The sequence below is a fragment of the Hoplias malabaricus genome, chromosome 8 (assembly GCF_029633855.1).
Source record: "Hoplias malabaricus isolate fHopMal1 chromosome 8, fHopMal1.hap1, whole genome shotgun sequence".
NCBI classification, from domain to species: domain Eukaryota; kingdom Metazoa; phylum Chordata; class Actinopteri; order Characiformes; family Erythrinidae; genus Hoplias; species Hoplias malabaricus.
The window spans coordinates 22,609,673-22,623,050 of NC_089807.1; the positions used below are offsets into that span (position 1 = coordinate 22,609,673).

The 13,378-nt window shown below is 40.1% G+C and overlaps 1 protein-coding gene across 1 annotated transcript in view; it reads right to left on the reverse strand.

Annotated features, from left to right (window-relative positions):
• Positions 1-210: 210 nt before the first annotated feature.
• kcnk12 (potassium channel, subfamily K, member 12) overlaps positions 211-13,378 on the reverse strand; it is a 67,249-nt gene continuing 54,081 nt past the window's right edge. The window contains exon 3 of the mRNA XM_066678257.1: positions 211-1,094. Coding sequence (XP_066534354.1) covers positions 211-1,094 — 884 coding nt within the window. The remainder of the gene's footprint in view (positions 1,095-13,378) is intronic.

Here is a 13,378-nt window from a genome sequence, read left to right on the forward strand (position 1 = left end):
GTTTCATGACCTGTGGACTATCACCATCTCAATGTTAAACCCTGGCTCAAAGAGGAAACCAAAATAATTCATGCATATCATGCTGTTTCATTTGCAATCTTGTATGTATGAATCTTGTATGTCAGAATGTAGTCTTTTCAAGACCTCTGGGCACCTTGGAGAAAGAATCCCTACCTAAAACTTGGGTACTCTCTTATACATAATCTGTTTCTACCTGTTGTCACTAGTCTCTGCTAGTCTGTTATTCATAATGCCCAGTGCTCCAACTCCACCAGAGAAGCCATTGTGCCTTGAGTTTCCACACACTGTCTTTGGGTACCCATTTGCAGACTCTGAAAGTTGCTTCTGCATGATGGCTAGTGAGATCTTATTAGAACCTGCCAAGTCCCGCATAGAAATCATCTCACCAGACAGTCTCCTTCCCTCTGTATCTGTTCCCTCCACATTGTGAGGCAGACCAGAGTGGCCCTGTCGGAGACGCGAGCCAGGGCGTATAGCATTGCGTCGTCCTAAGAATGCATTGGCCTTGTTGCAACGCTGGCAACAAAGGCAACTCATTTTGCCAAGCATCCAATTGAGCACCTGTTTGATGATGATGGAGATCACATTGAAGAGTGAATAAATACAGCACACACCCATCAATATGAAAAGGAAGTTGGCAAAGCAATACAGGCCTTGGTAGTTGTAGGCTTCATTTTGACTGCTTACCAGGTCTCCAAAGCCAATGGTGCTGAAAGTAACAAAACAAAAGTAAAGGGAGTCAAGATAAGCCCAGCCTTCTACAGGGGTGTACATGGCTGAGGCACAGCATGAAATAATGATAGCTGAGAGACCTAAGATCAGCATCACATGGTAAACAGAGGGCTTCCAGCCTGGCAGACTGCTGGCTGCGAAGTCCTGGCATATCCCTGGTGGAAGGAGGCCACTGGTGCGTAATCGACGCAGCCGAAATGCTTTCATCACCTCTGCCAATAGTGTAATAATACGCTCCAGGAAGAGGTTGAAGAAGAGGATGGTGGCTGCGCAACCAAGTAGTCCATAGAAGATGAGGAACACTTTGCCAGCCACTGTCACAGGGGTTGTCATCCCAAAACCTACAAATAAAATACAACCGGATCATGTATGAGATTCAGCATAAAAATACATTTGGGTGAGTTCAGCAAAGTGTGAGTAAAATTGTCCTAACAGTCAACAGACAATAGCTTGTAATTACCAGAAGAGTGCTGGTTATTCAGCATTTGTTTTCACTACCCCACGATTGATATAGGTAGTTGACAAAAAGTATGATATTTTAATACACAAGCATATCAGAGAAAAAAATCTAATATTATATTTGATAAAATGTGGCTGTTTAGCCAGTAAGAACCATACACCGTTTAAAAAATTTTAATGAATTATTTGGCACAATGGGATTCAAATTTCACTAAAAATGTCTCCTGCTAAACAAAGGAGACAACACTTGGATCAGGTTTACATGTACACTGCAGAAACATAACTCTTATCATCTCTCATAATTCAGACATATGAAAAACAACAAACACAGTTGAAGGGGACATCTACGGTTATGTAGAAACACAGTATGCTTGAGGATAAAAATTGACTATTGTTTGTATGTGGCTGAGTTTAACTTGTCTGTAAGTTTTAATTCACTCTTTGAATAGCCACAGAAACTAATTTGTAACTCAAGTTTTGTTTTGTAACACTTTCCACCTAACCTGTCAAGACATTCATTCATTCATTATCTGTAACTGCTTATCCAGTTCAGGGTCACGGTGGGTCCAGAGCCTACCTTGAATCATTGGGCACAAGGCGGGGAATACACCCTGGAGGGGGTGCCAGTCCTTCACAGGGCAACACAGACACACACTTTCACTCACACACTCACACCTACGGACACTTTTTGAGTCACCAATCCACCTACCAACGTGTGTTTTTGGACTGTGGGAGGAAACCGGAGCACCCGGAGGAAACCCACACAGACACAGGGAGAACACACCAACTCCTCATAGACAGTCACCCGGAGCGGGAATCGAACCCACAACCTCCAAGCCCCTGGAGCTGTGATACTGCAACACTACCTGCTGCACCCTGTCAAGACATTTTACAGGTAAATATGGATCTCTTACTTATGAAATTTGAGTAAGACATAGAGAGATGTACACATCTACATCTATCTTTGTGGGCAAAGTCTAACATATTAAAAATGAAGAGTGTTGAACTACATTATGCAGTCACTTCCAGTGACTATCCCAACTACAGGTGCTGGTCATAAAATTAGAATATCATGAAAAAGTTGATTTCCATTAAAAATGTGAAACATATATTATACTCATTATACTCATAATATATTCATTACACCGACTAATATATTTCAAGTGTTTTACACTATAGCCAATTGTTCACTATAGAAGCACATCCCCTTCCCATGAGCCCTGTTCCTCCAATGAATGTGTTCCTTTCTGCCTCCTCGCAGTGCTCAATCCCAACCTATATAGTTATGTTTTAAGACTGTTTGGAGGAAGATCGCAAAAGATCCTCAATGTTGACACCCTCTTGAACACTAACTCTAGTTTATAACAGAAGTGTAGCTCTTCCAATTCTTTGAAATCCATATGGGAAAATGATCACGTTGTCTCGTTTGAGGAAAAACAATGGGTCAAAATTTTATGCAATTCAAAGAGTATGTAACATGATATTCACACTAGAATAATTCATTCATTCATTATCTGGAATCATTGGGCGCAAGGCAGGAATACACCCTGGAGGGGGCGCCAGTCCTTCACAGAGCAACAAAGACACACACCTATGGAAACTTTTGAGTCACCAATCCACCTACTAATGCATGTTCTTGGACTGTGGGAGCACCAACTCCTCACAGACAGTCACCCCGGAGCGGGAATCAAACCCACAACCTCCAGGTCCCTGGAGCTGTATGACTGCGACATTACCTGCTGCGCCACTGTGCCGCCCTAGAATAATTCAATTCATGATAATTAATAGAATGTATCAGACATCTTCTAGACGGTACAGGGCTAACCTCAAAAGCAATCCTTGTTGCTGAAAATGCCCTAAAGAGGGTACTTTGATACATGCTCTGTGGCAATGCCCTAAAGTATGGATGCTAGTGCATGATTGTATCCAGAAGATCCTTCATCAGGAAGTGCCTATTTGTATTCACTTATTTGTACTAGGGGATTCTTCCATACTAAAGGGCACAGTTCCAGCTGTTTATATTGATTGGATCAATCAGGGGCAGTGGCTCTGGACTGGCAGACAGGGGTGGTGGTTCCCCTTTTTAAGAAGGGAGACCAGAGGGTGTGTTCCAACTATCAGACTACTCAGCCTCCCCAGTAATGCTGATTCTGCCCTGGTCGGGGAACACAGGACCAGCCATTTACCCTTGCCAGGATCCTGGAGGGTGTATGGAAGTTTGCTCAACCAGTCTACATATGCTTTGTGGATCTGGAGAAGGCATTTTAATGTGTCCCTCAAGATATTCTGTGGGGGGTGCTCTGGGAATATGGAGTACTGGGCTTTTTGCTATGACATATACAGTCCCTATATAAACAGAGCTGGAGTCTGGTTTGTATGGCTGGTAGTAAGTCCAACTGGTTTCCAGTGGGGCTGCCCATTTTCACCAGTTCTGTTCATAACATTTATGGAATTTTTCTGAATTGCTCTGCATAGCCAAGTGGCGGAACATGTACGGTTTGGTGGTCTCAGGATCCTTTGTCTGCTTTTTGCAGATGATATGGTCTTGTTGGCTTCATCGAGTCTATGGTACTTAGTCGGAAAAGGGTGGAGTGCTCGCTCCAGGTTGGAAATGAGATCCTGCCTCAAGTGGAGGAGTTCAATTATCTCTGGGTCTTGTTCATGAGTGAGGGATAGATGGAGTGGGAGATTGACAGATGTATTGATGTGGCATTTGCAGTAATGCAGACTTTGTACTGGTCCATTTTGGTGAAGAGAGAGCTTAGCTGAAAAGCAAAGCTCTCGATTTACTGTTCAATCTACGTTCCAACTCTCACCTATGATCATAAGCTTTGGGTAATGACCGAAAAAGTGAGATCACAGGTACCAGCCACTGAGATGTGTTTCCTCGGCAGGGTGCCTGAACTCTCCCTTAGAGACTGGGTGAGGATTTCAGACATCTGGGAGAGACTCAGAGTGGAGCTGCTGCTCCTACACATCGAGAGGAGTCAGTTGAGGTGGTTCGGACATCTGGTCTGGATGCCTCCTGGACACCTTTCTGGTGAGGTGTTTTGGGCATCTCCAATGCAGAGGAGGCCCTGGAGAAGATCCAGAACACTCTGGAGAGATTATATGTCTCGAGTGGCCTGGCAACACCTCGGTATTCCCCCGGAAAAGGCTGGAAGAAGTGGTTCGGGAGAGGAAGGTCTGGTTTTTTTTTACTCGGATTGCTTCCCCCACAACCCGGATCCGGATAAGCAGTGGACAACGGATGGATGGATAGATTTAATTTTTCTTTTTTCAGTCAGAATCCGTCATATATAGGTATGTGTATGGGCATGCATACCTGTACAGTGGTGTGAAAAAGTGTCTACCACCTTCATTATTTATTTTATTTTATTTTTTTGCATGTTTGTCACTCTTAAATATTTTGGATCATCAAACAAATTTAAATATTAGTCAAAGACAACACAAGTAAACACAAAATGCACTTTTTAAATGAATGTTTTTATTATCAAAGGGGAAAAAAATCCAAAACTACATGGCCCTGTGTGAAATAGTGTTTGAGTTCAATTTCTTTAGCCACACACAGGCCTGATTACTGCCAAACATTTTCTCAGTCAAGAAAACACTTATAGGACCTGCCTGACAAAGCGAAGAAGACCAAAAGATTCTCAAAAGCCAGAAATCATGCCAAGATCCAAAGAAATTCAGGAACAAATCAGAAAGAAAGTAATCTGTCAGTTTGGAAAAGGTTATAAAGCCATTTCTAAAGTTTTGAGACTCTAGCAAACCATAGTGAGAGCCATTATCCACAAATGGCGAAAATGTGAACAGTGGTGAACATTCCCAGGAGTGGCCGACTGACCAAAATTACCCCAAAAGCGCAGTGACGACTCATCCAAGAGGTCACAAAAGACCCAATAAAAATATTCAAAGAACTGCAGGCCTCACTTGTCTCCACCATTAGAAAGAAACTGGGCAAATTTTGCCTGTATAGCAGGGTGCCAAGGAGAAAACCACTGCTGAGCAAAAAGCAAAAACACTCCATTGGGGCTGAATTACAACAATTCTGCTAAGGGTGGCCCAACCAGTTATTAGGTGTAGGGGCAAACACTTTTTCCATATAGGGCCATGTAGGATTAGATTTTTTTCTCACTTAATAATAAAAACCTTAAATCTGCATTTTGTGTTTTCTTGTTTTGTCTTTGACTAACAGAGCTCCAGACCATTTCATGCTGAGAATGTTTATAAATGATTAAACAGGAACAAAAGCACAGACAATTTACACGGTTTAAAGACTCTCTTTATTCAATTCCATGTGACAGCGGTGGCGCCAGCCAAACACACTCATTTTCCAGACTCTGAAAACAAACAAAAATGACCATATTTATCTCGCATTATTCAAGGTGGCCAACTGATGGTGTAGATACTTTCTACTTTTTATAAACATTATCTAGGCATGTTTAACTGAAATAACTCAAAGTGTGTCAGAAATGAGTTTGACTTACTTGTTTCTTCCAGCGTGCCAGCAGCCTGCTGAGTCAAAGGATCCAAGCACAGGGGGTTGATGGTCATGTAGTTCAGAATTGCACTACATTTTTAAACACAGTGAACATTCAAGCACCTTTTACATGCAACACCATATTAAGGGCCCCAAAATACTGAATGTAGACAAAATTTAAATGAAACAATGGAAAAATAAAAATAACAGTCCTGTTCACTTTAACTGTAAACTCTCGTATGTACAGCTGAGTGCTCAGTCTATTAATTTTTGCTGTCATCAGCTCCATCAGGACTTCTTGCAAAGTAGGATTTGCAAGGTAAATTGCAGTTTATTTAAGATACTTCAGGTTGAGTGTGTATGAGCACCCAATAAATATTGCCATGGTTGCCTGATCCTGCTTCTCAGCATAATTTTCCTGAATGCACGGCAAAAAAAAAAGAAAAAGAGCAAGGACAAACAGAAGAATATATAGTAGAATACAGACCTCCATCAAGGTCTCACTGCATTCCTACATCACCATTTGCTTTACAATCAACATTGTACTGAAGAGATGATAGAAATTTGACTTCTCAGTTTATCCTAATGGCAACATTAGAAGAAAGGTCAAAGGATCATCAAAAAATGTTGATGTGGTGGTTTCTGGTATCATCTGTGAACACCATGAGGATCCTCATGCATTTGAACTTCATCTGTGTCTGATCTGAATCATGAATGGATACTCACCACAGGAAAAACAGGATAAAAAATATGTACGTTGATGTACAAAAATAACTCCATGTGAAAAAATAAACTTTTATTATTTTTTATATTCACTGTATGTATGAAAGTTCTTGTGGGGTAAAATAAAAAACAAAAACAAAAAAGCACCTTGAAAAAGTTCTATAATGGTCAAGTTCATTTTTGGAGGGGTGGTCAGTGAGTGAGAGAGATGTCCTTACCTGGGATTCTTTGATAAGATGCGAATTGCTATTTATCCCATTATGGACTGTAAATTCGAGTCGTCATAGTTTCTCTCGGCAAACACTAACATTACAATATATTGCTGAGGTAGATTATTGAAATTTGAAGATGCAGTCTCTTCTGATGTTCTGATGTTGATGTCCACAGTTTGACTAAGAAGAATTGCTATTAATTCAAATTAAACACAAGAGGGTCTATTCATACTTCCTCCAAAACCTGCAACTCTCCACTTTCACAACTCCCCTATTTCTATTGATCACCTTCAGCATCTTGCTTAAGTACGTGTCCAACTGACCAAAGAACTCTGTCTATGGAGGACCTTTTTAATTCACAGGAATGATAATCTTAAAAATAAGAGAGCAGAGCAAACAGAAAGAATTTTTACAAACAAAATTTCAGAATCACATTATTTACATACAAAAATATTACACTGTCATTAATAAATAATAGTCAGGCCTATTTTTTAAATGATTACATTTTTTTTAAGTATCTCCCAGCTACAAATTATAAAAAATTTGCTCACATATTGTCATGATTGGCGAGTAGATGATGAGGCAGACATACAAGCAAGAGAGTCTTCTTTTACAAAAACAAAAAATAAACTAAAGACAGACACGGATTTGATTAAATGAGACAGGGCTAAACAAAGGACAACCGGGAACTAGAGGTAAGGCGTGCAAGACACAGACAGAGAAACATATCTGGACATACACACGCAAGACCACGCAGGGACACTGAAACAAGGGGATTATATATACACACAGTACAAACGAGGAATACCTGAGGGCCAGGACCACAGAGGAGGCACAGGTTGAGACACTGACGAGAAATAAGGACTAAAACAAACAGAGCCATGTGCTAACTGAGCGCTTGGTGGGGAAACAGACATACAACAGTATAGGACAGTAAAAGACAGGGCAAAGGCATGACACAAATACTGCACTTGACAAGCAAACTTTAGTGCCTACTACATTTGTGTATAGGTGACTCATGTATGATGTGCCTTACATATAAAGAAATAAATCTTCCATCTGAAAAATACAAAAAAAAAAAAAATTAAAAAAAGAGGATAGAAAATACCTTTGTTTTATGGGGTTGTTCACAGTGGGTTTAAAATGTATATTTATTTTACCTGTAATAGACCTGTTAGACCATTTTACATATTTATTTTAAATCATACACAAGATATGATTGTAAAATATCCTATGCCAGTCCTTTACATAGGGCCCACCACACTTTTCCAACTGCAGCCACCAAAATTCCTGTTGAATCCTACACCTCAACACTAAGGTTGCTGTGGCCATTGATGAGCCAATCAGCAACCGGCTATCCTTAACAACTACAGTTACTTATTGAGCCCAGCCCATGAGTACCCCAACCAGCCACTGTATCACTGTAACACTTTACAGGGGTCATCAGGCAGGTTCCTCCTCTCATTGGTGTTTAGCTGAATTAAGCCCGCAACACCTCCAGAAGGCTCAACAGTGAAGTCTGGCGTCCAAGACCCACACCTCTCCAAGCCAGCTTTACAGTCCTACCTTACCCACAGGTTCCTTTTAGACAGACTAGAGAACTGAGTGGGGCCTTCAGGAACAGTTCTCAGCTGGTTAAGATCGTATCTAGCAGATAGAAACTACTTTATGGCTATTGGAAACTATAAATCAAACCGAACATCAGTGACATGCCGTGTTCCACAAGGATCAATTCTTGGGCCTCTATTGTTTAACCTTTACATGTTACCACTTGGACAAATCCTTAAAAATAATAAAATAGCCTATCATAGTTATGCAGATGACACTCAGATATATTTTGCTTTGTCACCAGGTGACTATAGCTCTATTGACAGTCTCTGCAACTGCCCAGAATCAGTAAATAACTGGATCAGGGACAATTTCCTTCAACTAAACAGAGGGGATTGTGTTTGGCAGTAAGGAGAAAAAGACTTGAGGTCACTGCTCAGCTCAACAGCAGAGCTCTAAAGCCTAAAGGCCAGGTCAGAAATCTTGGTGTAATTCTGGACTCAGATCTCAACTTTAATGGCTACATTAAGGCAATAACAAAATCTGCGTTTTATCACAGATATATGTAAGAACATATCAAAATTCAAAGGGTATATGTCACAACCAGACTTAGAAAAATTCATTCATGCATTCATCTCTAGCAGGCTGGACTACTGCAATGGTCTCCTTACTGGACTTCCCAAGTCCACAGTTAGGCAGCTGCAGCTTATTCAATATGCAGCAGCTAGAACTCTTACCAGGACCAAGAGAACCAAGCACATCACTTCTGTCCTCAGGTCACTGCACTGGCTCCCAATTAAACAAAGGATTGATTTTAAAGTGCTATTAATTGTTTATAAATCAATAAACTGCCTCAGACCAAAAATATACTTCAGATCTGCTAGAAGTGTATGAACCCAGTAGACCACTCAGATCACTCGGGACTGGTCAGCTAGTGGTGCCCCGGATCAGAACCACACGGGGAGGCAGCTTTCAGTAACTATGCTGGAACCTGGAACCTGCCCCTGGAACAGACTCCCAGAAGACATCAGATTTTCCCCAAATGTTACTATCTTCAAATCTAGACTAAAGACCTTCCTGTTCTCCTGTGGCTTTTAGTATCGCTGATTGAATTAAAATGTAGATCTACTTATTTTATTTCTAGTAACATAATAATAACTGTGCTTTTTATTACTATGTTTTATTGTCTTTTATTTTGATTTAAATTTTACTGAATGGCTTTTAATTTTAATTTTATTGTTATTATACACTCTTTTTAAATCTATTTTATACTTTTTAATTTTTTTATTTTCTTTTACTTTTTAAATTCTATTTTCTCTTTATCTGTCTGTAAAGCACTTTGAATTGCCATTGTGTATGAAAGGTGCTCTATAAATAACCTTGCCTTGCCTTGCCTTATCCTTTACCATCAACAACTGTACATCCACACTGGCCTCTCTGGTGACTAAGGCTGTACTTAGCCCCACTGGCACCATTAATCCATGTGAAATTTACATGCTACATCACCAATAATACCAATAGCACCCCTACAGTTCATTTCCTCAAGTAATCTGTGCTCTCCTTATCCACAACCACTGACTAGACCTTTCAGCTGTTAACTCCTTCACAGTTGCCCTTAGTTTCCAGCCCCAGATGCCAAACTGCACAAGCAGGGATGTGGCCCACTTAGCTACAAATCCTCTAAAATCTCCACCGGCCTTACATATGCCTGACACCCGTGTCCCCTCACATAAGCCGCCAAATCTGAATACTTCAACTTCATCCTTTCGAATGCTTCATCTACTGCATCCTCAGATTGAACCATTAACTCTATGAAATAAATTATCTGTGTACTTTTAGAGTGGACCACCACGTCTGGCCTTTTTTCCTATGTCCACCAGCAATTTTTTCCAATCTCGTGCTTCACACCATCTACCAATATTTGTAGCCTGTGCACATTCTCGAAAAAACACCCCCCCTCACGCACAAATCTAATTATTTTATTACTACAGCTACTCAGCAATACATTAACCTCTATCGATTTAATTTCCAACAAACATGCTAAAACCCTTAGCACCTGATTATGTCTCCATGTATACCAACCCTGTGATAAACTAACTTTACAAGATGATAGAATATGCTTCAGCGTGCCAACCCCTGTACATAATCCACAACTAGGGTCTTCACCCACCCAGTGTCCAATATTTTGCGGTGTTGGAAGGACGTCATATGTTGCTCCCAGCAAAAACTTAATACGACTTGCCTCCATCGCCCACAACTGTTGTCAGGAAATCTTCTGCTTCTCTAAATTCTCCCGCTTCTCTAGATTCTCCCATTGAAGCCACTGGCCTTGTTTCGCCTGTAACGCTGTTGTTGCTGAACGTGCCTCCTCCTCCTGCTTGCAAATAAAACTAGTCATCATTTGCTTTCTCTCTGGTGATGTGGTCTTTCTAAAACATTTTCACAAATGACCGGACCCAAGGCCTGCTCTTACAATGTAGTTGGCCAATCACATCCCTTAGTTCTAATGAGCGCCTGGCTAACTGCATGGCCACTTTGGTAGTCAATTTTCTTCCTGTTTTTCTAATTGGTGCTGCTGGTTTTACCACTGAATCATTCGATCCTGACAAAACCATCACATGACCTCTGAACATTTAAATTCCTCAACGAAACTTGTGAGTGGTAATTCCAGTACACCTCTCCAATACCATGCCACGCTACTTAAACACTGCAGCACCCCTAGCTACTTTCTTATGATAATGTAAACACAACTTACCACAAGCAATAACCAATGACAGGATCTTCCCAACAGGCGGTTCATTGGAAAAACTTATTTGCGACTGCATCCTTGAAGCAAACAGAGAAAATATTTAGTTTTAATTTGAAATTAAAGTTTACTATATCTTAAAGTAGTTACATCAATTATAAGAACTATATATTTACAATGCATTTCAAATAGTTCGGTCAAGAGGTTTATCTGCTCTGCACATGCTCAAACCCACAATATATATATATATATATATATATATATATATATATATATATATATATATATATATATATATATATATATATATATATATATATATATATATATATATATTCGCTGAAATCATGGGATAAATAGCAGCCTCTCCAAAGCTAACAGCTAAAAACTAAGCCATCTGTTGTGCTTGCAGAAACCACCAATTCCACGCTCTTAAACACAAAAGTCTTTGTGTGAATGAAGCTAAAAACAGCCTAACAATGCATTTCTTCTTTTTAAAAAACCAACTACATACAACAAAGTGATGCCACGGTTCATTTTCATACCTCCATTCAGATTAACTTTACATCAGCAAAGCGCATACAGGGTACCCTTAATAGGTGGACAAGCCACTCTGAGCCACAGGGCTCTACGAGCCCAAAAATAACATTACTTGAATTGACAAAATATATTTCCTAAAGGACAACAAAATTGGTCACTAAATATACGTGCTTGGCCATTAATATACCTCGGTGGACTGCACAGGAACACTGTGTAGGACACTGAGATACAAACTTTAGACTCAAATGATAAATTTGGCTCCCAAGTGCACCGCTAACGGTCAGGAAAGAATCGTGACGGAGCCATTATCAAATGGAGCCTTGTAAAAAACACATAATATTAACACTTTATAGCACTTAGCAGAGAAAAGGTAATGTTTTAAATAATGTATAAAATGCTGCTTTAGGAAACTAAAGCATTTAGAACATTTTGCATTTAAAATAGTCTGGCAAAAAAAACTGCTTTAAGGTCAGGAGCCAGTAAGTATAGCTAGTTAGCTAGCATTTATACTAATGTCAATTAAATGCAAAGATTGTTCTCTTACCAGTATGACTCTCTCTGTGTGTTCGGCTGGCAGCAGGTGAAAAAAAAGACAAGTTCTGGCAAATCCTTCTCTTTTTGTTTTTATGGATGCTAAAAATTAGCTTTCAGGCACACTTTCAGGTGTTTTTCTGTGCCACTTTGTGTTAAGAGTACTAGTGCTAACACTAACGGCTTTATCTGTGGTGTTTTAAAGAATGCGCATGCGCAGGTGTTGCTCAATCTAAAATAATGCCCTGATCAAATTAATAATTTCAATTTGATGACCAGCTGATATTTCATACTGTATCAATATAAAAAAAAATAGGTTTCAACTGTAGGTATAAATTATGAAATTACATTCAAACAACCTAATATTTTTAAAATTGTACTTTTAAATTACTTTTTTCAATATTAAAAAGATTTAAAAATGGTTGAAATTTCATGTATCAGTATTCACCCCGTGTCTGTGTGGGTGTCTTCCAGATGCTCTGGTTTCCTCCCACGGTCCAAAAACACAGGTTGGTAGGTGAATTGGCCACTCAAAAGTGTCCATAGGTGTGAAAGTGTGAGTGAATGTGTGAGTGTGGCTCTGGACCCAACGCGAAAAAGGAAATTGAGCATATAACAAACAGCTGGAAGACCAATTAACACTATTTAGGTCAATTGACAACATGATTGGGTATAAAAAGAGCTTCTCAGAGTGTCAATGTCTCTCTGAAGCCAAGATGGTAAGAGGATCACCAATTCCACCATTGTTGAGCAGAAAGATAATGCAGCAATACCAGAATGGTGTTACCCAGCACATGAGTCACGATTTGAAGTTCTTTATGGAACACTGGGATGCCATGTCATCCGAACCAGAGAGGACAAGGATAACCCAAGTTGTTATCAACGCTCCGTTCAGAAGCCTGCATCACTGATGGTATGGGGTTGCATGAGTGCTTGTGACATGGGCAGCTTGCATGTCTGGAAAGGCACCATTAATGCAGAGAACTATGTTCAGGTTTTAGAACAACATATGCTCCCATCTAGACCTCCCATCTCTTTCAGGGAAGACCATGCATTTTTCAACAAGATAATGCCAGACCACATTCTGCAGCAATTACAACATCATGGCTACGTAGGAGAAGGATCCGGGTACTGAAATGGCCAGCCTACAGTCCAGATCTTTCATCTTTCAAGACGATTGAACAGTTAGAGGCCTGTATTAGACATGAATGGGAGAGCATTACTATTTTTAAACTTGAGAAACTGGTCTCCTCTGTCCCCAGACATCTGTTGAGTGTTGTAAGAAGAAGGGAGGAAGCCACACAGTGGTAAAAAATGGCTTTGTCCCAACTTTTTTGGGATTTGTTGACGCCATGAAATTTTGAAACAACATATTTTTCCCTT